This window comes from Oryzias latipes, chromosome 3 (genome assembly GCF_053564925.1).
Source record: "Oryzias latipes strain Hd-rR chromosome 3, Olatipes_Hd-rR_3.1".
Lineage (NCBI taxonomy): Eukaryota > Metazoa > Chordata > Actinopteri > Beloniformes > Adrianichthyidae > Oryzias > Oryzias latipes.
Window position 1 is genome coordinate 33,876,342 of NC_136239.1, and position 26,396 is coordinate 33,902,737.

The 26,396-nt window shown below is 40.6% G+C and overlaps 1 protein-coding gene and 1 long non-coding RNA gene across 4 annotated transcripts in view; one reads left to right on the forward strand and one right to left on the reverse strand.

The window, feature by feature from the left end:
• Positions 1 to 17,721, reverse strand: LOC144991216 (uncharacterized). Its single transcript, XR_013655193.1, has 3 exons — positions 17,606 to 17,721; positions 12,088 to 12,185; positions 1 to 268 (listed from the first exon to the last, which is right to left on the reverse strand). It is a non-coding gene; the product is annotated as an uncharacterized LOC144991216 (long non-coding RNA).
• The window catches only part of sall1a (spalt-like transcription factor 1a), an 11,860-nt gene continuing 1,693 nt past the window's right edge, over positions 16,230 to 26,396 (forward strand). Inside the window, exons 1-2 of one of the 3 annotated variants that reach the window (XM_078945319.1) lie at positions 16,230 to 16,325; positions 22,103 to 25,506. In XM_078945319.1, coding sequence (XP_078801445.1) covers positions 22,393 to 25,506 — 3,114 coding nt within the window. In that variant the 5' untranslated portion in view covers positions 16,230 to 16,325; positions 22,103 to 22,392. Of the gene's footprint in view, positions 17,185 to 19,507; positions 19,692 to 22,102; positions 25,507 to 26,396 lie in introns of those variants that run through there. The other 2 variants (XM_004067439.5, XM_078945318.1) reach the window with 2 other exon arrangements.

The window sequence follows — 26,396 nt, forward strand, 5'->3', positions numbered from 1 at the left end:
AGGTACAGGGGTCTTATTTTAAAGGGTTCAGTGCTTTTCAAGATTCAAAAACAACTTAAAAAAAACATCATCTTGCCTCCAAAAATGTAGTTTATTTGCATGTTCAGATCTTACTTGCAAACTTTCCAAAACTTTTACAAGCGATAAAAAGGATTATGTTCAAGAAGTGTGTGATCGAGGATTTGTGTGCTGTGATGATTGGTGAATTCCTCTGGGTTTCCTCAGGCTTGCGTCATCAAGGTCTTCAGTCCTCATAACAGACCAGTTCCTGGAAGATTTGTTTGGTTATATTTAATATTTTGGGAATGTATGACTAAAAGAGGGTAAAAAGTGAGCTTGAAAAACACAAAATCGTGAAATTTAAGTGCAAAACAAAAACTTTAAAACATGATTTGTTTAGATTTCCACACAAACTGCTGATGATTCTCTGACACAGACATGGTCTGTCTGGGGACAAGTTTAGCGGCGACGTACAGTTGAGAACCATAACAAACCCGTAGAATTTAGAATGGATTTCATACTTTTGATGTCGTCTTTGGAGCATTTTCCTGCTTGAACTCACTAAACTCATAGCTCTATGTGGTTTATATCATTTAATTTCACACGTGCATCCTTACAAAACCTCATAAATCAGCCGGTCACTCTCCCACTGCTGTCCCTCCAATAACTGAGTTTCAGTCCAGCTTACTTTAATCTCTCTTTTTAATGGCTGTAACCAATTGGATATGTTCTGCTGGCAACTGTCCTGTTTAACTCCAACACTGGAGTATTGTGTGGAAAGAGAAGGGAAAAAGCAGAGGTGAGTGTCTCTACATTCAGAACGTGTCTCAATGGGACTCATCTTTACCAGCCGCACTCCCAAACAGCTTTTATCCTGAGAAGGCAAAGCTTTTCTGGACTTACAGAAGTTATAAACCAATTTAACAGAAGTGAAAAAATACGATTTATGTCTTTAGCTTTAAGTGTAAAGTAGTCAGATTGTTATTTAAATGCTTGAAAACAACCAACGGGGACAAACTAAGAAAAAAGCAAGAAAACAACAAAATGAATAAAACCAAACACTGACAGTTTTCTAAAAAGCAAGAAAACAACAAAATGAATAAAACAAAAACAAAGAACCATTGTTCTTAAGTTTAAAAGCTTTAGTCAATGCTTTCTCTGAACCCTCTGTACCACAATCTTGTAACTTATAGTGTTTGCTTCTAAATCACTACACATTAAATTAATTTAAATCAAAACCAAGCAATTGGATGAATCATGAATTTAAAAAAAAACAATCTGAATATATTTTTTGAGACTAAAATCAACATTTTACAGACTCTCTTCATTTACAATCTGTGATCAATGCCAGCGCTGAATCAAAATGAGCCGACCTGGAGTATTAAACACGCCAGTGAAGCAAATTTAAAAATGTTAACAGTGTTGCTTTAACCCAAATTACATGTGGACAAACAGTCGTGTTGGTATTGAGGAAGAGATGCAGATCATAAAAGAAGGGGGAAGTATCATAATCCCTCTTTACATCATTCATGGGGGTTATTGCAAAGACATAAACCACTGCTGCAGGAAATGACTTAACAACTGTCATAAAAGTCGGTTAATACTAGTCTGCCCCTTCTCCAACCCCCCATTTCTAATCACTTTAGAGGATGTTGTAATCAAAGGGTTCTTTCTGGCAGAACTAAATAAAAACTCAACTTTAAGAAATTATTGTTTTTGCTTTATGTTACCAGAAGGTTAGATAATGGTACAATTTAATGCAACTTCTTTGAAAGAACAAAACTGGCAAAAGTTAAATTCAGGAATGATTTATTCTGTTTTGTGCTTTGCTGCATTTTCACCCCACCTTTCTGCAGATAAGTTCTTTTTGAAGATAAAAGAGCTGTAAATCTGAAGTCAGGAGATCAAATTCACTGTATGCAGTGAAGAATATCAGAACTTGTTATGGGTAAGCCTTTTATCCACATCTGAAGGAACTCCTAAAACCGTTGTCCGCAGACTACAACTTATTAAACTTGAAACACTTGTGTGCTCTTCCCCTCCTCTGTTGACGCTCTTAGGGCTCCCCTGAGGCGATGTTTTGGGTTACACGCCTCATGCTTAGAGTTACCCAAATCCATTTTACCAACTTCAACAGACTTGGTGGACCTCCCTATTTGTAGTGTCCCAATTATCCCTGTAAATCTTGCAGCAGGTATCCAAATGTCAAGTGAACCCCGTGTTATTTCTCCCACAGCTTCTCTGTGGAGTAGATTCAGTAATTAGCACCTGTGGGATATGTCAGTGTGATCAGAGGGTGAGGGCTAAGCATGGCTTCACACTCAGACGGTCCTTCATAATGGCTCTGTGGTTGTATTCTTCAGACTGGGATTTCTGTTGAATAGAGCCCCTGAGTTCGGCGCTGCAGCCGCGTCAGCAGAGGTCTGGAGGCCTGGACATCTGCTCTTCTGAGGTGAGATTTAGTGTTCGTACAGATTTCAGACTTGTGTTCCCACAATTGTTCAGATGGAAAAACTCTGAGTTCCTAATCAAAGTTCTGTGAAAGAAAAGCTAATGTTCAGTTTGATTCAATATTTGAACCATTTGAACCAATAAAAAAAGGGGGGGGGCTCAGCCCAAAAGATAAATTATTGTTAAAAAAAATATATACATATATATGTAATTTTGTTTTAATTTGTACTTTTATAAACAAATGCGTTAATTTATCACAGCCTAACAAAAGCAGAACGTAAGATTAGAAAATCTGAATTACAGTTTTCCCTTGCTATATTTTAGTGCACCTTTTAACAGGCTTGCTATTTTGCTGAATGGCAGTTAACTGCAATAACCTTGTGTCCCTTTCATTTTACAGTGTACTGTGTTCTGCATTCTGATTGGCTGTTGACCTTGTCAATCAATCTCCTCCGTCCCGTGTCTCCAAAAACAGAACGCCTTTAATTTACCGTTGTTACATTAATCTCAAATCGCAAGCAGATCTTTGATTGACTTGATTTGACTTATTTTCCATAAAGTTTTAAACTTTGACAGTTTAAACCAGCGCAAAAAGTGTGAAAATGTATGTTTGTCTGCGAAAATGTCTATGAAGACTTTTACAGCCTAAAGACACCTATATTCTTACTTTGCATATTTCACCCATCACAAGCTATTTATGGAACGTATCCCCTACCATAAACGATGAAACAGTTTGCTGCCCCTTTAACATTGTGAAGTTAAAAGTGACCAAACATATATCAATAAACCCTGAATTGACCTTTTTCATCTGAAAATGCAATGACCTTGAACTAACACAAAAGCCACAAAATGACTCAACAATCGTCCTTTTCCTCATAAGGTTCCTATTTGAAAAGCAGTAGTGGGAAACACCCAGTCTTAGTATTTTTTTTAAGTGGGAGAGTCCTATTCTTATGAGTAGAAGGCTAGTGAGAAAAATGCAAATCATGCGTTTGGTTTGGTTTGCGTTCTCACATAGAGAACCAAAGTGTAAAGCAAAAAAGAACAAAATGACTGTTCTGTCAGTTTTTGAGTCATAATATTTGCATAAGTGCCTTTACTGTCTCACTCCGTTGCCCTTGGAAGAGACACTTTCAGTCTCTCCGTGAGTTAAGGTTCTTCAGATTTGTCCTCTTAGTTGTTTTTCTTTTCCTTCATAAAATTTTATAACACGACTTACTCTGAGTTATTTAAACCCTTTGAACTTCTGGATAGACTATGTGCATTGATACTGGAGTGAACCACACCTTGATTCACTTGCAAGTGAACTACAATAAGGCACTCAGAGTGTTGGATTGTTTGCTTGTTGTTTGTTCCATTCTAGAGTTCAGATGGGCATTCACAACAACCAATCAAAGAGCACCATCTAAAGAAGCAAACTGTGATGGAAACCCAACAGTCCAGTGTAAAAGCACCCCCAATTATTCACCGCAGAATTATTGCCACGGGTGGATAAAATCAAGCAGCCATCCATGCAATACTCCACTGACAAACACTGGTGGAACAAAATGGGCTCTTTTGAACACCTCATTGACTTCAAACATGGTTCTGTGATAGGATGCAACATTTGCAATGAAACACTTCATGGATCTTCATCTTTGCTGGATTTGTCATGGTGAGTTGTAAGTGCTGATACAGGAAAGTGGAAATGTTTAGGAGCAACTTAGAAAGGAAGCTGAAAACCATTTAAAGTCGCAAGTTAGTGACTGCATGTAAAAGCCTCTCAGCTCACTTGAAGATTAAAAAAAAACCTTGACTACATTTTAGACATAAAAGACTGCAAAAAAACAACAACTCTGTTTTTCAATATAATTGAATGGGAGAGCACCTTTTGAATGCATAGAACAAATTTTCTGACACACGCATATATATATATATATATATATATATATATATATATATATATATATATATAATATGCTAAATATCATCATTTTAAATCCCAGTCAATAACTGTGTTTTGTAAATTAGAAAATAGTATTCAAATCCGAGCAGAAAAGCTGTGGAAAATCGACTGATGAGGCTGCTCAGCTCAGTGTCTCTGTTTGATATAAGAGCTGTTCTATGCAAAAGCACTCCACACTCGTTTTTTTTCCCTCTCTTTCCCCTTTGTCACTTAAAGAATGCTTGGCGCCTGTGGATTAATTAAAGTCTAAACATTAAATATTGATTGATGCATTATCAGTGGCTCACAGTCGCCTCCTCTGAGATTGATTTCCACTGTGATTTATTGTCATATTTGCAGAGTCATTTCACTTGATAACAAAGAGAAATTGCTTGCAACCTTGGCACCCTCACCATTAGCCCCCCACATTGACATGCTTCCTAGTACTTAGCCCTCCTCCCGTCGTTCCCCTGTTTTCTTTCTTGTTTTCTGTTGTCTCTCTTTATTCTGCTCCCCTTTAAGTAACTTTTCCTCCTTCATCGTCGCCGTCATCCTCGTGGTACTTATACTTGCCTTCCTCCTCGTTTATGGTATCAGGAGATGTGATGAAAAAAACAGAATGCAACATTGCAAAAGCAATTTATCCAATTTTCAGAAATTGAATAAAGGAAATAATTTATAATATGAAAACATTTTTATCATATTAAAATCAGCAATAGGCCAGTCAAGAAAAAAAAATCTTCAACTACCATCAATTTTTATGAAATTGTTTTAAAAGCATAAAAACGCTGCGATTAAAAACAGAGCCTAAAAAAATCCCATGTATTTTTCAATTGAACATTCTACTTCCAGTTGTTCTTTGCCATTTTCATGTGCCAAATATAATTTACGGTTTTCCTCCACTGCTGTCAACTGTGAACTCTATTAATTTGTCGTGGGGGGAATCTGATTTATAGGCTTTTGCATCCCTGTATTCACATCATCATTTGTTAGCCAGATATTTGCTGCCAACTCCTGGATGATGGCATCATCTTATTCCTTTGGAGCAAACATTCATATTATGGAGACCAGCACAAACACTCATAATAAGCTATGATGACTTCCACAGATACTCAAAACAGGTTAGGTAAAACTTTAAAAGTCTGCTCTAAATTAAATCTACAATTTGCAGAGATTAAAGCACCATCTAGGTTGTTGCATTGCCTTGATCCCTCAGTTTTGCTTTTACACATTACCAAATGTAAAATATATATATATATATATATATATATATATATATATATATATATATATATATATATATATATATATATATATATATATATATATATATATATATATATATATATATATGTTTTACTAACATTTCATATTCTTAGAAACTCTTCTCAAATCATTCTTAAAGCGTTAATTTGAGAAAAGTTTTAAGGGCTCAGGGCAAATTGAGTTTTCCTTATTGCAATTGGATTTGGTGACATTGAATTATGAGATATGTCCTAATTAGTTTTGGTTGCATCTGTGCGTGTGCATATGGGTTAGTTTGTGTAGACGAGTGTGTACGTGTGTGCTCATGCATGCATGTATGTGCTCGGTAATAACAAAGATCTTGTGGGTCTCTCTAGTTAAGCCATCATTGAGGCGAGGGATTCACGGCGCTCCGGTCTCACACGGTATTGTATTGCCGACTAAATTGCATTATCACTCATGAGTAGATGTTGTGGGAAGCAAACTTTTTTTTTTCGAGTCAGGTGCTTGAAGAAAAACGAAGTACATGTGACTCGAGTATGATTCAAACTAGGGAGAGTCCAAAAGTTCATACAAGTTCGGATCTTACAGCTTATATCGGAATTGTTTTGGTTACGCAATCAATATCTTACATTTTTTAAAAGTACTACTCAAAACAAGTAGGGAAACTATCCAGATTTCTGATTTTAGGAGATCGAAAGTGTACTTTTGGTCTTTGTCTTGGCAGAAATCATTAAAAAATATTTTTACATATTTAAATTGTCATTTCTCAGCATGGTTAATTTAAAATGCTTAGTATTTCTAACACTCTCTCTGTAATGATCGTTGCTCGTGTGTGTTTGACATCAGTACTTAGGGAAATATTCAATTAACTCTAATTAACACAATCATTTTCAATGGGTTTCAGGAAAATCTACTTGGTGCTTTGACTGTTATGAAGCATGTTCACACGCGCTTAACAACCTCATCTTCTGTCTTTGTGAGGTTAATTTATTCATTTACTAATTGTTCATTTGTATTTTTCCTATTGGCCTGTCCTGATAAATCACTGCGCTGGTATTCATCTCAGCCGGTGCAGTTCATCACTGTCTAATAGGAGCTTGTGGTATGGCTGAAAATGAAATGTTCATCGTTAGCCTCATTTTTCACACCATGGGAAGACAGCGATGACATAAATATAAACTGTTAAAGCCTTACAGTACAGAGTCTGTTATCTGTGCAGTTTGAGTTTAGATTAATAACCACAAGGATTTTGAATGCCTTCTGCAGAGTTCAGAGTGCAATGGGCCTCAGAAAATGCTCCAATCAACACCTTTAAACATTCACTGTTTCCTCTCAAAGGTTCCAATGAACATTGCAAAACTTCCTCATATAAAATGTATATATAGAAACGCATGTTTCTTTAATATTTATATGTGCGAAAATGAATAGAGACAAACAAGGATAAAGAATAAAATGATAAATGTGCGTTTTTCTCTCATGTTCCAGTGATTTGTGATTGAAGTGGTTGATTCCCTCACTTTTTTCATATTTTTTAAACTCATTAGTGGATTGCAGCCAAAACCAACACAATTGCTGGTTTTTGGCGTCTACTTTCCAATTGAGGTATTTACAGCCCCAGTTGTGTCTTGCATTGATCATACATTGAATGGCTTTGGATTTTAAGCCTGTTGGGATTTAACAAAACTAGAAAATAATAATTGTTATTAAAATCCCTTGGCGTGAATGTGAGTCTGCATGGGTGTGTGATTTGTGGCCCTGCGACAGACTGGCGACCTGTCCAGGATGTCCCCCGCCTTTGCTCACGAGTGGCCAGGATAGGCTCCAGCAGCCCCATGACCCCAAAGGGGAGAAAATGGGTTTAGAAGACGAATTAATGAATTAGAAAATTACAATAGAATTGTAGGTGACTTAGTTCAAGGTGGCACCTAATGCTGAGTGGTGTATAAAAGAAAATGTGTCTTAATAATTTTCTAGTTTTGATACATGTCAACAGTCTCAAAATCCAACAAAATATCCAAAAAATTTTTACTTATATTAAGTCCCAGAGGAATTTCAGTTCACAAAGTAAACACTGGAGCTTCTTGCACGATCCCTCAGTGCATACTTACAACAAAATGAATTAGTCATCAACCTAACTTTAACATTTTATTTTTTGTGTTTGTTTGGTTTAATTCTAAATCTATGACAAGTGTCTTTAAGGTATATCTTCTATTTACATCCAAATGTACCCTTAAAAAAATGGAATATTCTCGCAATTAACATCAAAATGTTAATCCAATGGCCTTGCTGAACGTGCTCTCTTGTCCCATCTATCTGCCAAATTTTGGAAAGGTTCGAGTCAATTACGACATATCCAACCAAAGGGCTATGACCAGAGAGCTTCTTCAAAATGACTTGACATAAGGTCACATGTCTATATTTGACATCCATCTGTTTGTTATATTTTTCTGTTCTACATTGACTGAACACATTTCACATTGTCACTAATTTTATTAAATTATACAATCCTTTTTTTTTAAATAACATCAAATGTTATTTTACTATGATGAAAATTCATAAAGTGACTTCTATCTACCACAAGGCCAGAGTTCCTTCCAAGGCTTCCTCTAACAAACCCAAACTCCAGCAAAGTCTCTGATCTGTGGTAAAGCAGTTCAATAACCTCTCATCTCCCTACTGCAGTGCCTTCCTGCAGCATGCATTGGCTTCAGTCCCTGCCAATTGTCTTATTGATCCAAAATGAAACACTGAACTCATCAATAAGGTCTTAATGCGAGTTTGTTGTTCAATCACATGCCATTTAAATCAGCCGGCTCAAGTCTTGCAAGCCATCTATTTTCTGTCATATGCTGCACATTCTGCAGTCTGCTTGTCATTTTGGTAGGAGTGAGCAGCTTTTATAAACTCCCTCGTGTACTGCAGCACAGTTTGTTTCAGTGTTCCTCATAAAAACAGGTGCTTTTCCTCCAGCGATGCCGTGGCCCATACTTATATTGTAAAAGGTTTTGTGCATGTCACACATGAAGTCAAAGTGCAACCCCATTGATTAGGTGGGTAATTAGGATGTTAATAGGGTTGTAGGATGGCGAGCGAACACACCTGCAATAATAGCAGAGTGCTTCAACCCCACCAGGGGTCTGAATGCCCCGCACAGTGCTGCCTTATCAATGTTTGGAGTGATCTTCTGTTTAAATATAGGCTGCTCTCCTAATTCCTGTTGTTTGCTCGTGTTTTGCTGCCACCGGCAGGCCCTGGTCTACAAGGTGATGGCAATTTTCTCCAGTGGGTGCAAGTCTTTCTGAATTATCTACTCAGTGAGATGTGGCTCGTGTGTTAGCCACCTGATTAAACAAAAGAGCCTTTGGAAGATGCTACAGTCTGCGGGCGAATCACCTTAAGTGCCAGATGTAATTAATGTGTGTGAATTTGTCATTGTGACACATTCACAGCTCCACAGAACATGCTGCCACTTAAGGCCATCTTTGCCGCAGGAGAGGACAAAGCGACGCATGTTTCAAAGTGTCTGGAGTGTCTTCCTGGGTTGTGCGTCTAACTTCACTAGAGATGCGGACGGAAAGTTTATTTCTATTTTTAATGCCACTTTAAAGATCTTTTGATCTAATTTCAAAGCCTTCCCTGTCCTCTTTTAGTTTTGATTATGCTATTTTTAGCCACAAAAAAGAAAATGAAAAAATATAAAAATATCATTTTCTAGGATATAGTTTCTGCAGACCAGCAACAATTCATCAGAAATTTGCCTCTGAGTTGTGGGCGGGACTGTTGGGACAGAGTAAGCCCAGCCCCTTCCCATCATCCATCTGTTTACATGCTCTACCACTAGCTTACAGCCCTTCACAACCTCGACCTCACATTACCGGTGCAACAAAAGTGGTTAGAAATATTGGAGCTATTCAGCTGTTCAGTTTTGAGTCAGATGCCAGTTTGGATGAGGAAAACAAAGATATACATGGACCTACTTGTCTATAAATTGAAACATCAGAATGGAGTGAAGCAGGGAGCTTCTGGGTTGCCATAGCAATTTGTTTGTTACCCTTACAAGGTTTTTCCAACAGCATTTCTGCCTCTGCTCCTGATTCATGATTGGAATAGAGAAAAACTCAGAAATTTGATTTTAAGCTTAATTATCAGAAAAATGCTACAAAAAAATTGTCAAAAATACTAAAAACACAATTTTCCCAGGAGTGGGTCTTTAACAAAGTTCCACATTTTAGTTGTTGAGAAGTGCAAACATTTGAACCAAACTTTGTGCGACGCTTCGTGCAGCGAGCAGATGTGGGCTTGGTGTGAATGTCGGAAGAGCAGACATGTGCAGCCGCTGGCAGCCCTGCAGGGCTTGGGCGCTCACACTTCTGTGTTAGCAGTTTAGCTTCACTGCCAGATAGAGAATGAATGACAAGGGCCAGGGTGGCACATCCTCGGAGATGTTTGTCAGGAGATGTCCCTCCCTCCTGCATGTTTACACTCACAGGGGCCACACTTGGCTGTTAGAGGAGAAGAAAACTGGGAAAACAGCCATCTTGTGAGAGCCAAGACTCTTACTGTGAATATTAAAGAGAGACTGAGAGGGGAAGAGAGAGAGCAAGAGGGAGCGCTATCTGGACAAAACAAAGCTGGGTTGGAGAGCCCAGAGCACATAATAAGCATGGCTCTTTCATTGCACACCCAGGGCACTCTGGAAAAGTGGGGAGGCCACTGAATGGGAAAGGAAGTAATAAAAAAAAAAGCAAACTTCTTTGAAAAGAGTCCTACCTTTGTGTGTGTGTTAGCCCATATGCATTTTTGGAAATGTCTGTGTGCTGCTGTCTTCCTGAGACCTTACCTATACTAAAATGTTTGGACATGAAACATTTTTCTGTGTTTGGAAAAAGACTGCTTTCTGTCTGCTGTAACTGCATCAGGGTCAGTGGGTGGATCTTGGAGGTCCGTTGTGAAAGTCAGGAAATCTGCTATGTGTCCCTTCTCCAGACTTTTGATCAGTTTAATCGTCATATCCAAAAGAGCCTGTTTGATGAGACTGCTTGATTTCACAAACATATGTGAGGTCACAGAAATCCTTCACGCATTTTAATAGTTTTACAATATTATGTGCAGATGTTACTACATAATTTAAAACTGAAAAGGCAGGAGTGGGATGTGGAGGATGTGGAGGAAACTATAGGGGTAACAGTTTGCCACATGTACCTCCTTTTTTCGAGTAATTTATCTGACACTTATTAAGAAAATTATGCACAAAATTGCATGTCTTAGTATGTTTTATTCAAATCTTTGTGAATCAGGAGAAGACAAAAAGAGCTTATTTGTGCCAAAACATTTGCTGGGCATCAAATAAGCTCCCTTCTCCACAACATGGAGGGGTAGGACAGAAGAGATTTTCCGTGTCAACAGTCCCACCCACAACTCAGAGGTGAATTTCTAATGGACTCCTGCTGCTCTGCAGAAACTATGTCCTAGAAAACAATACAGGTTTTTGAGTTTGGCTAAAAATTACGCGATCTTGATAAAAGACGACTGGGAACACTTTGATATAAACCAAAAGATGATCGGAGTGGGTCTTTGAGTAATTTATCAGGGATTCTCTGATGTTCCATCTGACTAGACTTCCACAAGTGCAGTAAATAACGACTGACAAGGGCTTCCTTTCACCTTCAGGCAGGTTTTTTTGGCTTTTCTCTCCCATGTCAACCTGCGACACAATGTAGCCAAATCTCGTTTTGTTTAGGTTCGCCTCCGTTTTGCCTGCTGAAGGATGTGTCGCATTTTTATCAGCACAGTTTTGTCATGTGGCTATGAAAACAGACATGCAAACATACTTTCAGAGCTCTTTCGTGTGAGGTCAGAGTGAGATGCAAGAGGACCTCACATTAAGTTAGGCTGCAACACTGTTCCTCTCAACAGATCACAGAGTTTTAACCACTGAAACTTCAGCACTGAGCAAAATGTGCTTGAGTTTGTTTGGAAAGCAATTTATTACTGTGGTAAAGCTTATTTACTGCTTTTTTGTTTGTTGAGATTATGTCATACAAGCCCTCCTGGACTACAGAATGATCGTAGAGCTGAGAAAAAGACAATTGAAACTGTACTTTAGTGATTTATTCCAACTTACCGGTACATGTGAAAACCAGTTGTATTAAATGAAATGCTTTATTTTTTGCTCTAGTCCATTTGCAAATATGGAGGTAAAGTTGAGATAAAATTGGATTTCAGTTTGAAAATGCATTGACGTGAATCTTTTCTCTGAATTTCAGAACATAACAAATTTAAAACTAAATACTAAAGTTTATGTTTTTTATTTTTAAAGAATAAAATAACACCAGTGACCTGTCCAGGGTGTGCCCTAAAGTGTCTGGGTTCGGCTCCATGAAGCCTTGTGACCCTGCCCAGGAGTGAGCAGGAATAAAGATGGATAAAAAACAATCTGAAGGAGTAAACAACATCCAACTTACATCATAAACGCTGCACCAGCTTTTCCTCCAAGTGCCAGGTAGAGAGTCTGGAAACACCAAGAAGACTCCAACCTGAATCTACAACTGTCCCTTCCCCTCTGTAGATCCAGAGGACAGATCACAGATCAATATCTAGTGTTTGCCCAGAGCAGTGCCATTCCTCAGCCTGGCCTTAAATGCAGGCTATCAATAGCAATAAGGGCCTGTCTGAGACCCTGTTAACTGCAGCCCGACCAACGCAGCTGTCTGGCGGCGGTTGATAAACATCTTGTGCCCAGAGTTGCAGCGAATAAACCACTTGATGTGTTTCAACTCTGAGGAAGTATTTACAGTAAGAGCGTGTGTTTTTTTGTTTTGCGTGGCGTGTCTGCTGGCTCGGTGGCTACCTGCCCGCTGCTTTGTTGTGTTCTCCCACTGCTCGCCCAGCTTGCTTTGCGGCTGTGACACAGACATGGCATCTGTGTACTCTGTGCGCTATGTGTTTACAAGCGTGTGAAGTAATGTAGGGATAATTCGAAGTGTAATTTTAAGTTTTGCTTCCAGGTTCTTAAAAATATATAAACAGGCAGCTTTTTGGGGGTGATGTCTGTAATTTCTTCAAGATGTGTGGAGCGTTTGGTTCCTCTCTAACCTCCAGAGTTGGTGATGTGTGTCAGTGTAATCCGGCTCCGTTTTGCGAAACGTCTAACCATCTAAGCCTCCCCGTTCATCCAAATATCATTTGTCAATGTCATATGAAAGCAGAATGTGTTCTTCAAGAAGACGAGGGAGCTAAAATGGGAGGTTTGGTGGTCGTCCACACCACGGTGTTTCTCGTTAGAGCCACTCAAGCGAGCATGTTTAATCAGATACAATCAAGTTAATTTGTCTTATAAGAGCTGAAAAATTTAAGGATTGCATCTCTGTGACTGCATGTCTATACTAAAAAAAAAAGTCAAGTGCACCATAATGGGAAACAGGGATTAGGATAAATTATTTAAGAATACGTGTTGGTTTTGTTTTCCCTACAAACCTGTGTTAATATTTTCTTTAAATTTAGCGAGTTTCAATCAAAATAAGTCATATTCCATACAATTCAATCAACCATATATTTTTGACGTTTTTATTTTGTGCTGCTCTTTTGTCTTCAAACGCTGCACAGTCCTAGTCATAATCTCTCTTGTCCCGCAGCAGTTCCACCCTTTTGTAACACTCGATTCGCTCGTCGATCTTGTCTTCCAGAACCTGATTTCCAGGTGTACCACTGAGGAAGACACTTTCTGGGAGCATTGGCTCCATGGGATCCTTCAGAGAACTTCTCCTAACTCTTTTGCTCCTTACCTGAGCAGCAACAGCTGATGGACTCAAGCCATTGTGAGAATCTATTGACTTGCTCAATGCAAATCTGGATTGAAACACACTTTCGGCAGGGGGGGGGGGGGGGGGGGGGGGGCACGTGATGCCAGCAACCTCCTGCGCCTCACTGACCCCCGTGGTTGTTAGCTTGCTTTCCCTAAAATGGGGGTTTCTGTAACTGCAGCAAAGATAATGTAAAAGCAAACACGGCCCATTGATACCGGGTGATGCTCCAGGAAGCTGTCAGGATGGGAGGGGGGGCAAATTAGAAGGGGTGAGACAATCTGTGGGACAAGTGGTGGCAGGACTGCTGGAGGACAATGGAGAGGGTTTGATCTCTTAATTAATGGAGGCTATCCTCTGCTGCTGCAGATGCTGCATTTTAATGCAGGAGGTTTTTCTGTGGAGTTCTTGAGCGACAAAACGGAGCTGTGAATGCAGTTTTCTCACTGTCTGGAAGTTAAAAGTCTCCAAATTCAGCTGTTTCACATATGACTTCTGCTGTGTCCTTATTTTTCCTTCATGCGACTGTAAAAAAAAACGTATTGTTGTGATTTTATAATACTTTCTAAAAAAAAAAGATTTGATTTGAATATGAAAGAATCGTTAAAATGATTTGAGGGTTTTTCACATCTTTTTGCTGGATAAACAAAAGAAAAAAGTCATTAAAACTGTACTCATAATACAAATCTAAGCTTCTTACTGTATCATTTTGAATGTTAAAAATCTTTTAAATAAAGCTTTTAATTCTTGTGACAGATATCAGGGTCAATAAGGCAAAACACAATTTGATTTGATGCAGAAAATAATTTTTACAGAATTGAAGTCAGGATACGGTATAGCTGTAATTTTTATATGAAATATTAGACATTATTTCAGTAATATTTGACTGTTTATTCAATGTTGGGATACTTATGTCACCTTAAACGTCTGCCACATAAATCAAACTTAAATGACGGAGTGCAATAAAGACCAGCAGCTTTTGATGCAAACGAGTCTCATTCATGTCTGTGATGAGACTGCATCCTCCTGATGGCTTTGCCTCTTCTCTCTTGCTGCTCCTGTTATCACACTGTGCACGCTCACACGCGCAGCTGACCCAGATGAAGGCCCTATTCCGCTAGTTGGGGATTCTCTCTGCGTAGCATCAGGGGCCGCGGAGGAAAAGCCACCACGTGTTGAACGGACAGGGAGGCTCTGCGGGAGGAACGGCTCCGGTGCGCGCGATCCTCCGCGTTTACTGCCGCATTATGCGCTTAAACGCGCGCAGTTTGTGGGCTTTATGATCAATCATGACGTGTCAGAGATAATAGTGAATGATGCCACGCGGGCCAGGCCCTGTCTGATGCGGTGCACGCGATATTGATTGCGCGTAACAGGCAGATGCGCAGTTTTTGTGCGTCAGACCGCCTTCAGTCACTTAAAAAAATGTTTTGCCGAACATCAACTGGGGGAATGCATTTATTTTATTCAACTTCTTTGATTTTGAACATTTATTCACTTTACATTATATTAAAAAACGAAAAATAAATATTTTTAAATATTGTGAAAAAGACGTTTGATTATTTTTCGCAGTTTGCCTAAAAACACAAAAACTTATTGTAATGCATTTCTAGTGAAAAAGTTTGTGTTGCGTCCAGAGGGACCCCAAGCTCTATGCATCCTTGTCATTCAGCCCGTTTGGTAACACTGTACCGTCGTCGTCGCGGGTGAATCCTATTTAAAACGTCCACCGCTCGGCTGGGCTGCAAATCAGCTTGTTTACAATCTCACACCAACACTCACATCAATTAACTGGAAATTGATTTTCCCCTCTCTGCAGTCTTATATATATATATATATATATATATATATATATATATATATATATATATATATATATATATATATATATATATATATATATATATATATATATATATATATATATATATATATATATATATATATATATATATATATATATATATATATGATCACTCAGTGACATCAGAGGTTCTGTTTGATTTTCCTCTGCACGTTCTTTTTTCCGTCTTTTGTGATGAATAAGTAAATAGTGAGACTAGTCGAAACTAAAAGATAGCTGACACGGGAGTGGACCAGATCCATCTAGCCTGCAGCTGCTCTTTAAATATTTAGTGAAAAATAATGGCGTCCAAGACATCACCTATAGTAACATTATTATCTTCATTTCTCAAAATCAGGGCGACTGAGAGCTTCGTTTGTCTTTTTCGGGTGATAAATCGACACCAGCCACGTGAAGCTCCTGCGGGACCTTTTACCCTCTTAAAACATCACAACTAAGGCGTATTTTCGTTGGTATAAATAATAATATAAATTGTCATTTTGAAATATCGAATGCAATTGTAGTTATTTTTCTAACCTAAAGAAAACATAAACAACAGAGCGACATTTCAGACAAATCAGTGAACCGTGTATTTTTATTTTATTTTAAAGAAATGTCGCGACTGTTGATTCTCCTGGTCACAGAACCCAGATGGCCTCGGTAAACACAAGTTTTGCACTTAGAAAAAGACAAATGCAGATAAGTTTGAACCTTTGGGTGCGTTTCAGGGTTTCTCTAACAAGGAAATGTTTTGGAAACTAAGTGAACGCGCTATTTGTTCCCATCCGGACGCACAGACTGGAATCTTTGCTGTCTCCCCCACCGATCATCCAGACGCGCGCAGCACGTTTGGTTCTGCTGCGCGCTTTCAGAAAGAGAGAGAGGATTTTGAGAGGAAGGGGTGTGGTTGAGATGGGTGGAGGTGAAAAACAGCGTGACTGAATAGCCCATTGACCAATCACGTCTACAGTGGGCGGGGCTCCGCGTTGTCCCACTGCCGCACGGGCCCTCAAAGTTTGTTTATTCGCGGAATGCGGTGTGTGATGAAAACGTGTTAGTAAGTAACTCCCTTTCTGCCAATAATAATCATATGAAAGTTGTTTGGACGCCAAATCACAGCGTGGACTTTTTTTTTTTGTTTCATTACTGGAAACGCGTTCCGCCGGTGCCATTTACGCACGGACCATGCCCGCGCGACGCTGCGTTTCCATGCGCCGGCAGCCGCGCTCGAAACTCTTCACAGAGTAGGTGTTCAGCACAACAAGAGCCGAATTACAACAATCTTAATGCGAGAGCAGAGGGCGGACACTTCGAGAGCAGAGAGAAGAAAGTTGGTTGGAGATCGCGGAGGTTTGCGCAGCGCTCTTCATCTGCGGGAAAGGAAAAGAGCAAAGAAAAAAGCTGAGATCGGCGCTTGATCAGTGTGAGAGCTTGAGAGATACTCTTGCAAGAATGGACTCAAGAAGCTGACATTCCCCTGTAGTCAAGATAAGCTTTGGCTTGGCTAACAGAAGGGGTTAAACCGTATCTAAAGGGAGTGTGGAAAAGCCAGCCTTTCTTCCCCGTACGGATCAACTCATTGGGTGGGAGCTGAGAGAGAGACAAGAGTCCCCAGCAAATCAGGAGCTAATTGATTAAAGAGACTTCATTTGAATAGGAGGGGGGCTGGCGAGGTGCCAATCGCCTTTCAAAGAACCCCCCCTCCCTCCCTTATGATTAATCGTAGAGCATTATTGATAATCATAACGGGGCACATGCGCGGTGGATGGGCTCGATTTACGTAATTTTTCAGGAGGTTTTGTAGTCATTTTTTTATTCTTTGCCTGCTGATGTGCCAGCCAGCATGTCGCGGAGGAAACAAGCGAAGCCGCAACACTTCCAATCCGACCCTCATCTGCCTTTATCAGAGCACAATGGTGAGTCCACGCAAACTATCGCTCCTTCTGGAGAAGCGCCGGCTATTTCTCACACTTTTAGCTTGGTTTTTGTGCAAGCGTTCCTGGTTAAAGTTAATAGTTTTCAAAGTTTAACTTTACTCTCCTTTTTTTAATTAATCTCCTTTCAATTATTTTTCTTTACGATTTTTAACAAAAGTTTCGTTTATGGAGTTTCTTTGATTGCAAAATAAAATTTAAAAAGACGTTTTTTTATCATATTTCCTATTTTGTATTAAAATTATTACACAACGTTTTTCACTTAAAACAGAAAAAATCAGCTTTTGTAAAACTCACCGACGCTCTCCACGCGTTTCTAAAGTTTCCGAACTTTTCTTAAGTAAATATTATAATCTTAACACTTAAATCTTAAACAAAAGTAAGACATACGCTGAAAACTCACTGTTGGTGGAGTTTTCGTGGGCCCCTCTACAGTGGTCAGTCTCGATGCGCGGACACGGACCACCCAGTCGCGCCAGCGGGACTCCAAATGGTGCTGCGTCCCGGACACATAACCCCCTCTTCCGCGTGTTTCAGTTCGGCGCTGCGCTGATCAATCCAAAGCTGTCGCAATCCCGTTTACCTTATATCATTTTTATCAGCACATCCGTGCGTAAATATGCACATTTGTGCTTTTTTTGTCCTGTGTTTGGTAAAAAGTGGCTCCAAAGTGCGCGAAAGAACTTGCAGCTTTTTTACAAATCCTCAATGGTTCCGTTACTCATCCTTTTTGCACAGATAGAAGAAGCAGAAATAACTTAATCACTTTAAACACACGCAAATACGAGTAGAGAACAACTTTCTGGTTATAATAAAAATCGTTTGTATTTAATTTTGTAGATTGTGTTTTTTATTGTATTAAAATAACAAATCTTTCTGTATTTTGCACGCGCAAGTTCAGGCCTTAAAACTTTCCAGAGCCTTAACAGAGGCGAGAAAAAAAAATCTACTGTGAATGCTTTGTTATCAAAGTGTCGCTTTGCACCTTGAATGAAAAGCAGTGTTTGGAAAAAGTCCCCTTGCGGGTCCAAATCCCTGCAACTCTGCAATCTGAGGATCTCAAAGTCTGAAATTCAAAACATTTTTAAAACATATTTGTTCTCAGTTTGGTTCTGGAAAATTTATACAATTGATAAAGAAAAAGGAAAACGATTAATTTGTGTGTTGCGTCATCAAAGTAAACGGCCAATTCTGCAGTTCGGTAACACTCATTCCATTTTTGCATTTTCTTATTTTTTGCTGTGTGTTTACCGGCAGAAGGGGATTGTATATATATATATATTATTATATATATGTACGTTTTTTAGAAGGATCACTTGAATTTGTTAATAACCCATACACAAGGATGATATATTTTTCCCCATAAAAACGAACAAAAATGAATATGACACTTATTAGTGTTTATTCCCTGGAAAATCATTTGTGTGGTGAATAATCTCAGCAGGGCCTTGTGTTTGGTATTGAAAAGCATGTGCAGCTCATTTTGAATGGGGTTTTTTTTCTTGTAGGAGAGATAGTCCTGCATGGAAGAGTATTTTCAGACTAGTTCATGTGATTTTTAGGAACTTGGTGGATAATGCAAAACCTGCTTATTTCCTGAGTGCGGTTTTCATTTTCTGCATTTTCCTCCAAATCTAATAAAGGAAGAAGTCACTTTTGTCACCAACTTCAGCAGTCTGCAAAATCCTACATTTCTCCAATTACACCCAATGGTAGCATGTTAAAATACCTGCAAGTGTCTTGTGTGTGTGATTACGGGAGCAGGGAGATGTTGTCTTAGCATTAAGGGGTGTTTTGCTCGGACGGAAGAAATGTGCTGCTTGACTTGTGAGGAGTTGTGGTAGGCGGAAGTGGAAAAGAAAGGCGTTGTGTTTGCAGCTGAATCGAGGGATGCTGAGGGCTGTAGCTGCTGGGAGGTCGGGGTGAGAGCCACAGAGGGGGGGATGTTTAGCTGTTTTAACCTTTGCCAGTGTCCCTCTGTGTGGAGGTGATCAGAGTTCAGGGCCCGTGTGCTTCTCTCTGCTTCGCCGTTGACCCTGCTGGTCGGAGCTGCAGGCGGGCCAGCAAGGCCCAGTTCTTTATTTAAGCATGTGTGAGATTGTGAGGCCTTATCAATGTTATGACCATCCCCTCATGCCCTATCGAAGTGGCCCCCCTGGGGGGAAGATTGGCAGCAAAACCCCCTTTTTGCGCTGTTGCTCTTCAAACACAGAGCATGGTCGCTTGTCAAGTTGCCAGTGTTTATGTGGTGTGAGTGTAGGTGAAGCATGAAGGACTTGCTTTGTCTTTTTCCCTCCCCTTAAAGCTTAAACCATGTCACCGGGGCAGAGCCTCTGAGAAGCGAGTCTTGTCCTGGACCTGCTTTAGTGGAACCCCATCTTGTGCTCAGTGGGATGAGTCCAGAGAGCAGACGAGGATGTGAGCAGGGACCCTCCTGAAGTCACAAGTGTCAAGAGGCTCACAGAGGCCCGCTGCAAAAAAAAAATAATGTAGGATCTCTAAAGCTCTGTCAGCTTTTTTTTTTTTAAACTAATCCTCACTTTCTCAACTCTTCAGATGACTCGATCTCTGTTCTCTTGCTCTTTGTCTCTGCTGATATTCTTCAATTTGCTTTTGCCTGAGACTATGTAGAAGTTTTACACACTTCTTCATACAAGCTTTGACTTTATCTTGAATTTAATTCAAAGTTAATCCTTGCTATTTTAGGAATTAAGCTTTAATGCTAGCATCTGTGCCGTTGGCTTTACTTGTACTGTGTGGATAGTGGATTTTTTAGGATGAGTTGACTCAGTTTAGTGCAGTTTGTGCTCATCGTGTAAAGTTAAGGCAAACAATGAAGTTTATGATGATTTTTTTTTCCTCTGGAATAATATGGAGGATTTACCTTAACACCTTACCTTAACACATTCAGTCCAAACTTTTTTATTTTTTATAATTTAACTGTGATGTAGTTATTTATTAACTAAATTTGCTTAGTAAATTTAAATTAATGTAACCAGAATTTTTTAATAAATTTACCTAAAAAATGGTTTTTATTCAAAATTGGAAACATTTGGCGGATTAGAAAAGGCCTTTTAAAAAAAAGTGAAAGAAAATCTTTTTGTGTCACCTCTTAATTGTTTGAGTTTAGTTGTAAAAAATAATTGTTCTTTCTGATTTACTCTTAAAAGTGTTGTGACGATCCTGTGACTGATTAGATTTTCTTCACGCTTATTTGCATACAATCTTCATCGGGAAAAGAGAAAAGGTTTTCATTTGATCCTTACATTTTTCTCGCCACGAATCAGCTACTCTTTCTCTTCAAATCAACGCTTGGGGTGTTGGTCGGTAGGTGGAAACGGGGGGGTTTGCACGAAAAGTTATCATTAAAGTTGAGTCTTCCCTGTTTGCATGGTTTGGTGGTGTGAGGGCCAGGGTTTACTGTCATGGCAACTTTACGTTATCTGATGTCTGTGAGCGGAGAAACATTGAGGGAGATAATCCCTGAATTAAACAGGATCTGCTTTGAGTCGACAGAGATGAGCAGGGCCAGGCTGTGCCGACGATCCCCGCCGCTCCCATGCTGCGTGAACAATGGGAAGGCATCCTGTCTCTCTGTGGGGCAGGGCTGCACTTCTCTGGGTTTCATTTGCAAATGAATTCTTGGCCCCGATGAAAGTGTTGAGGGGCTAGAGCCACAATGAAAGGGATTCATAGAGAAATGCAATTTGTAAATCAACTTGTATGTTAAATAGTGAGATTTTAGTGTGACAAAGAGGCAAATGAATAAGGAATGTGTGGAGCACAGCAGTGGCTCTGGAGGCAGGGTGTCGTCTTGCCTTTTCACTTCATGACTCGTCACGTTTATTAAAATGGAAAATTTGAAAACCTGTTTCTGTGTGAAAGTCAAAAAAGGTCACAGCTTTTTAATTTTCATTTAAGTAACAGCAGACATTGCTGTGATTGTGTGGCTGGTTTCCTGAGCTGGCAGGTCCAGTTTGTCAGTTTTTGTGAGTTTAATGTTTCCAGTGTTACCTTATTATAATGGTTTTTTTAGATTTTACTAAGATTATTTTGTTAAACTTTATTTAATGCTCTAATGATTTATTTTTGTCGCTTTTCACCTGGGTATGTTTTTGAGGTCCGGTTTTCCCCGCACGCTTGACACCAACATGCTGTGACTCGAAAATTGGCTAATTTTCATCTAAAAATGTGGAAAAAAACAGTTTAGTAGTTTCTTTATCTGTTAGGGTGAACATTGTTTTCATTTTTTCCACTTTGTTTTTTTTCATGTGCATTTATCAGTCTGGGCGCCACAGGCTCTGTTGTTCTTGTCTCACTGTGATTGCAGGCTGAGCGGCTGCAAATTAGTTTAGTGACATAGATAACCTGTCCAGGATGCCCATAGTTGTCTGAAAATGAGCAAAGTTGACAAGAAATTGAAAGTCTAATAAGTCCTTCAAATGCTTGATTTTGCACCAAGTGGACAAGGAGAATTTGAAGGGCATGGGATATAGGAAATCAATGCCATTTTATGAAATTTCATTAAGACTCAATGTCCTCACTTCACTCTATTCTATATTTTGATGGATTATCTGCATAAAATGATTACCTTTGGTTGGGCTGATGAGACCCAGATGTGCATCTTCAAAGATCACTTTTAAGCAATATTTGAGTAGTTTTCATTGATTAGGTATCCCGTCTTATCATGTTTCAGAGGCCACTGCACTGAATAAAGCCTCTTCTCATTTCTGTCGACTTATTGTTGCTTTGGGATGGTACTTTTTTGTGAGCACATCAAAAGGATAAGTGTAAAACTGATTAACTTAAGATTAAACGACAATGGAATTTGAGCAGATAAAGCTCCTTTTTCAGCAGTGAAACATTTCTAATCACTAATCCTCTGTTTCCTCTTTTTCAGGGGACACTGAACTTTGCTCTGAGGAACCCCCCTGCAAGGAGTCAGACGCCCATGTCTGTAGCAGATGTTGTGCTGAGTTCTTTGAACTTTCAGATTTTGAGGAACACAAGAAAAATTGCACTAAGAATCAGTTAGTTCTGATAGTTAATGAAAATCCCATCTCCCCTGCTGGAACTTTTTCACCTGGGTCTTCTCCCCAAAATGCAGACGATCAGGTGAACGACACAGCTGCTGATCAAACAGAGTGTAACGACCTTTTGGATCCTAACACCCTTGAAAAAGAGGAGTCCATGGATGTGGATGTCTCTGGGATGAGCAGCGGTCATGAAGAGGAAGGCAGTCAAACAGAGAGAAGGAGCCCCATCAGCGTCCCAGTTAGCCACGCGGTCAGGAGCACTGCTGGTCCTGCTGTAGGTACTTCAGCTATTTCTGCTCCACTAACCCAGCTCAGTAACCTTACTGAACTGGGGAACTTTTCCATGATCAACAGCAATGTCATCATAGAAAATTTACAGAGCACCAAAGTGGCTGTTGCTCAATTTTCCCAAGAAGCCCGATCTACTGGTGGCCCAAGGGTGCCAGTACCAGCCCTGATGGAGCAGCTTTTAGCTCTGCAACAGCAGCAGATTCACCAGCTGCAGCTTATCGAGCAAATTCGCCATCAAATCCTGCTTTTAGCTTCCCAGTCCCCAGAATTACAGGTACCCCCAACGTCTGCTCCAGGCACATTAGGGCCTGCTGCCAGCCCACTGACCACACTAAGCTCACATCTCTCCCAGCAGCTGGCTGCAGCCGCAGGCCTAGCACAGAACCTGGCCAGTCAGTCAGCCAGTATTAGCAGCCTAAAGCAGCTGGCTGCAGCAGCGCAGCTACCTCAGTCCAACCCAAGCAGCAGTGAGACATCTCAAAGCATTACCACACTGGGACCATCAACAGTCAATCCGCAGCCTTCTGAGTCAAGGCCTACAGTTATGAGTAGCCTCCATTCTCAGCTAAGCAACTCTTCTGCTGTGAAGTCATCCACACCAGCATTTGGAATTGGTAGCTTATTGAGCTCTGCCGTGAATCCCCTTCTACCTCAGCCCCCACCTGGAAACTCCCTGTTCTCCAGCTCTCTGCCCAGTGTTGGTACCACTGTGGAAGATCTCAACTCTTTGGCAGCTCTCGCCCAGCAAAGGAAAGGCAAGCCACCTAACGTCACTTCATTTGAGCACAAAAGCAGCTCTGATGATGCTTTCTTCAAACATAAATGCAGGTTTTGTGGCAAGGTGTTTGGCAGCGACAGTGCCTTGCAGATCCACCTGCGCTCTCACACCGGTGAGAGACCATACAAGTGTAATGTCTGCGGCAACCGCTTCTCTACGCGTGGCAACCTAAAAGTGCATTTTCAGCGGCATAAAGAAAAGTACCCACACATTCAGATGAACCCATACCCTGTTCCAGAGCACCTAGACAACATACCAACAAGCACTGGCATTCCGTACGGCATGTCTATGCCCCCAGAGAAACCCGTCACCAGTTGGCTGGATAGCAAACCAGTGCTGCCCACTCTGACATCCTCCGTTGGCATGCTGCTGCCACCAACCATGCCGAGCTTGCCGCATTTCATCAAAAAGGAAGATCATTCAATAGCCATAACCAGCCCACCTGTAACTGCAAAGAATGACTCAGGTGCCGCTGAGCCTTCAGCTAAAAGTACTGATGGAGCAGGTGAAGAGGGTGAAGGTGCAACCTTGCCTACCTCAAATGGAAAAACTGAAGATGGCAGCCACCCCTCGGGCTTAATGACAAATGTGAGCTCTGCTTCAGAGGGCATTGCTGAGTATACAACATCTAACAGTCCACCCATGATGACCAATCCTCTCATGCCCCTTCTAACTGATCAGTTTAAGGCAAAATTCCCATTTGGAGGCATTCTAGATCCTCTCCAGGGTTCAGAGACCTCCAAGCTGCAGCAGCTTGTGGAAAACATTGACAGGAAGGTGACAGACCCAAACGAATGTGTCATCTGCCACAGAGTGCTGAGCTGCCAGAGTGCTCTGAAAATGCACTATCGAACTCACACAGGGGAAAGGCCTTTTAAGTGTAAAATCTGTGGCAGAGCATTTACCACCAAGGGGAACCTTAAGACCCACTACAGCGTCCACAGGGCAATGCCTCCTCTCAGAGTTCAACACTCCTGCCCTATTTGTCAGAAGAAGTTTACTAATGCTGTGGTTCTTCAGCAACACATCCGCATGCACATGGGTGGGCAGATCCCCAACACCCCTCTTCCAGAGAGTTATGCAGAGTCCATGGCCTCTGACACTGGCTCATTTGACGAGAGAAACTTTGATGACATGGACAACTTCTCTGATGACAATATTGAAGGGATGGAAGAGGGGCCAGATAGCAGTGTGCCAGACACACCAAGGTCGGCTGACGCCTCCCATGACAGTCTCTGTAACTCTCCAGCACCCCCTGAAATGGCTCACAATGAGGGTCCGGAGAAGAATGGCAAAGAAAATATTCAAAATAATGAAATGGAAGAGTACCCAGTCAGCCAGATGAAGGCTCTTGCAAATGGCTTAGTGGAGGGGGATTGTCTCACGAATGACTCCTCATCTCTGGGAGGTGATGTTGAAAGTCAGAGTGCGGGGAGTCCAGCTGTGTCAGAATCTACCTCCTCCATGCAGGCGCCATCCCCCACGAGCATGCAGCAGCAACTACGCAAATCCCCCAGCCTCGAAGAAAGGCAGCATAGGATCTTATCCTTTGACCACACTAGTGCAAGCCTGTTGCAGTCTCACCCTTGCAACATCGGAGCCCTAGACCTGACATCTGTCAATCCCTCAAAAGAACCTCTGGGCATGATTTTCCCCTTTCGAGAGCGTAACACCATCAAGAACACATCCTGTGACATCTGTGGGAAGACATTTGCTTGTCAGAGTGCCTTGGACATACACTATCGAAGCCATACCAAAGAGCGACCATTTATTTGCACTGCTTGTAACAGAGGTTTCTCCACCAAGGGCAACCTCAAGCAGCACATGCTAACTCATCAAATGAGAGACCTGCCCTCACAGCTCTTTGAGCCATCGAATACCAGCCTATCATCCAGCCCAACTCCTTCCCTCATGTCTGTCAGCTCTCTAAACAAGCCGGAGGTCAACGGCTTCCTTCATAGCCTCCACCCAGAGAACAAGGACCTTCCCCCAAGCTTGGTCACATCATCGGCTTCCACCTCTCCAGTACTCTCTGCAGCTCCTCCGCGCAGGACACCCAAGCAACACTTCTGCAACACCTGCGGAAAGTGCTTCTCCTCCTCCAGTGCTCTACAGATTCATGAGAGAACCCACACAGGAGAGAAACCTTTCGCCTGCACCATCTGTGGTCGGGCCTTTACCACCAAAGGAAACCTCAAGGTAAATGTTAAAATACAAAGAAGTCTCCTGCAAGTTTGTGCCTGAGAATGTGAGCGAAAATAATTCTCAGGGCTGTTAATTACTTTAATGCGATGTGTTAGCGTACTTAAAATAGTTAGGTGATAATAATATATAATTAATGAAAGCTTTAGTGGGAGAAAATAATGACCCCAGTGGAAAAGTTGAATCACAAAGTGAGATTATTGGGGAGAAATTCCAGAATGCGATCAGCTGATGAATAAGTGAGGGAACAGTCAGTGATCTCAGGGATCTAGGCCAGTTTGTGTTTTTCCAAAACAGATTCTGTTAGTAAAAAATTTTTAATATTATGAAAAGCATCCGCTTAATGATCTACAGAAACATGGTCTAAATAACGAGGAACACATATAAAATTACATATTTTTTCAGTTTAGAAAGGTATTTGGGTTACGTGTTAATTTTTAACCTTTGCTGTACGAGTGTTGATAGAAGTCTTGTTATGTTTAACTAGGTATGTTATGATAAAAGCTGGAAAAAAAGCCTAAATTATGCATTAGATTGGGTATTTTTAGAATGTTGACAAAGGTAAATTGTCGCATGTCATCCTGGCAGGAGCCCTAAAACTCGACATTGTAATTTTTGTCTGAGCCCTTTGGTCCTTTACATGAGATGAACAAATTAAAGCTTTGATTCAATGTCCGCTTGCCAAAAGAAGTTGTTTACACCACGGTCCTGCAGCTTGAGCAACTAACCACCCTGCTGCACCCAGGATGTGAACCTTTTTTATTGCAGTCACACATTATGATTATTTTTTCCATTGCATCATCTCATATTCAGCCCTTTGGCCAAGTTTGTAAACATCACTCATTTTCATCCCTCTCATTGCTCTGTCTCCCCTCCCCTCCTGCTCC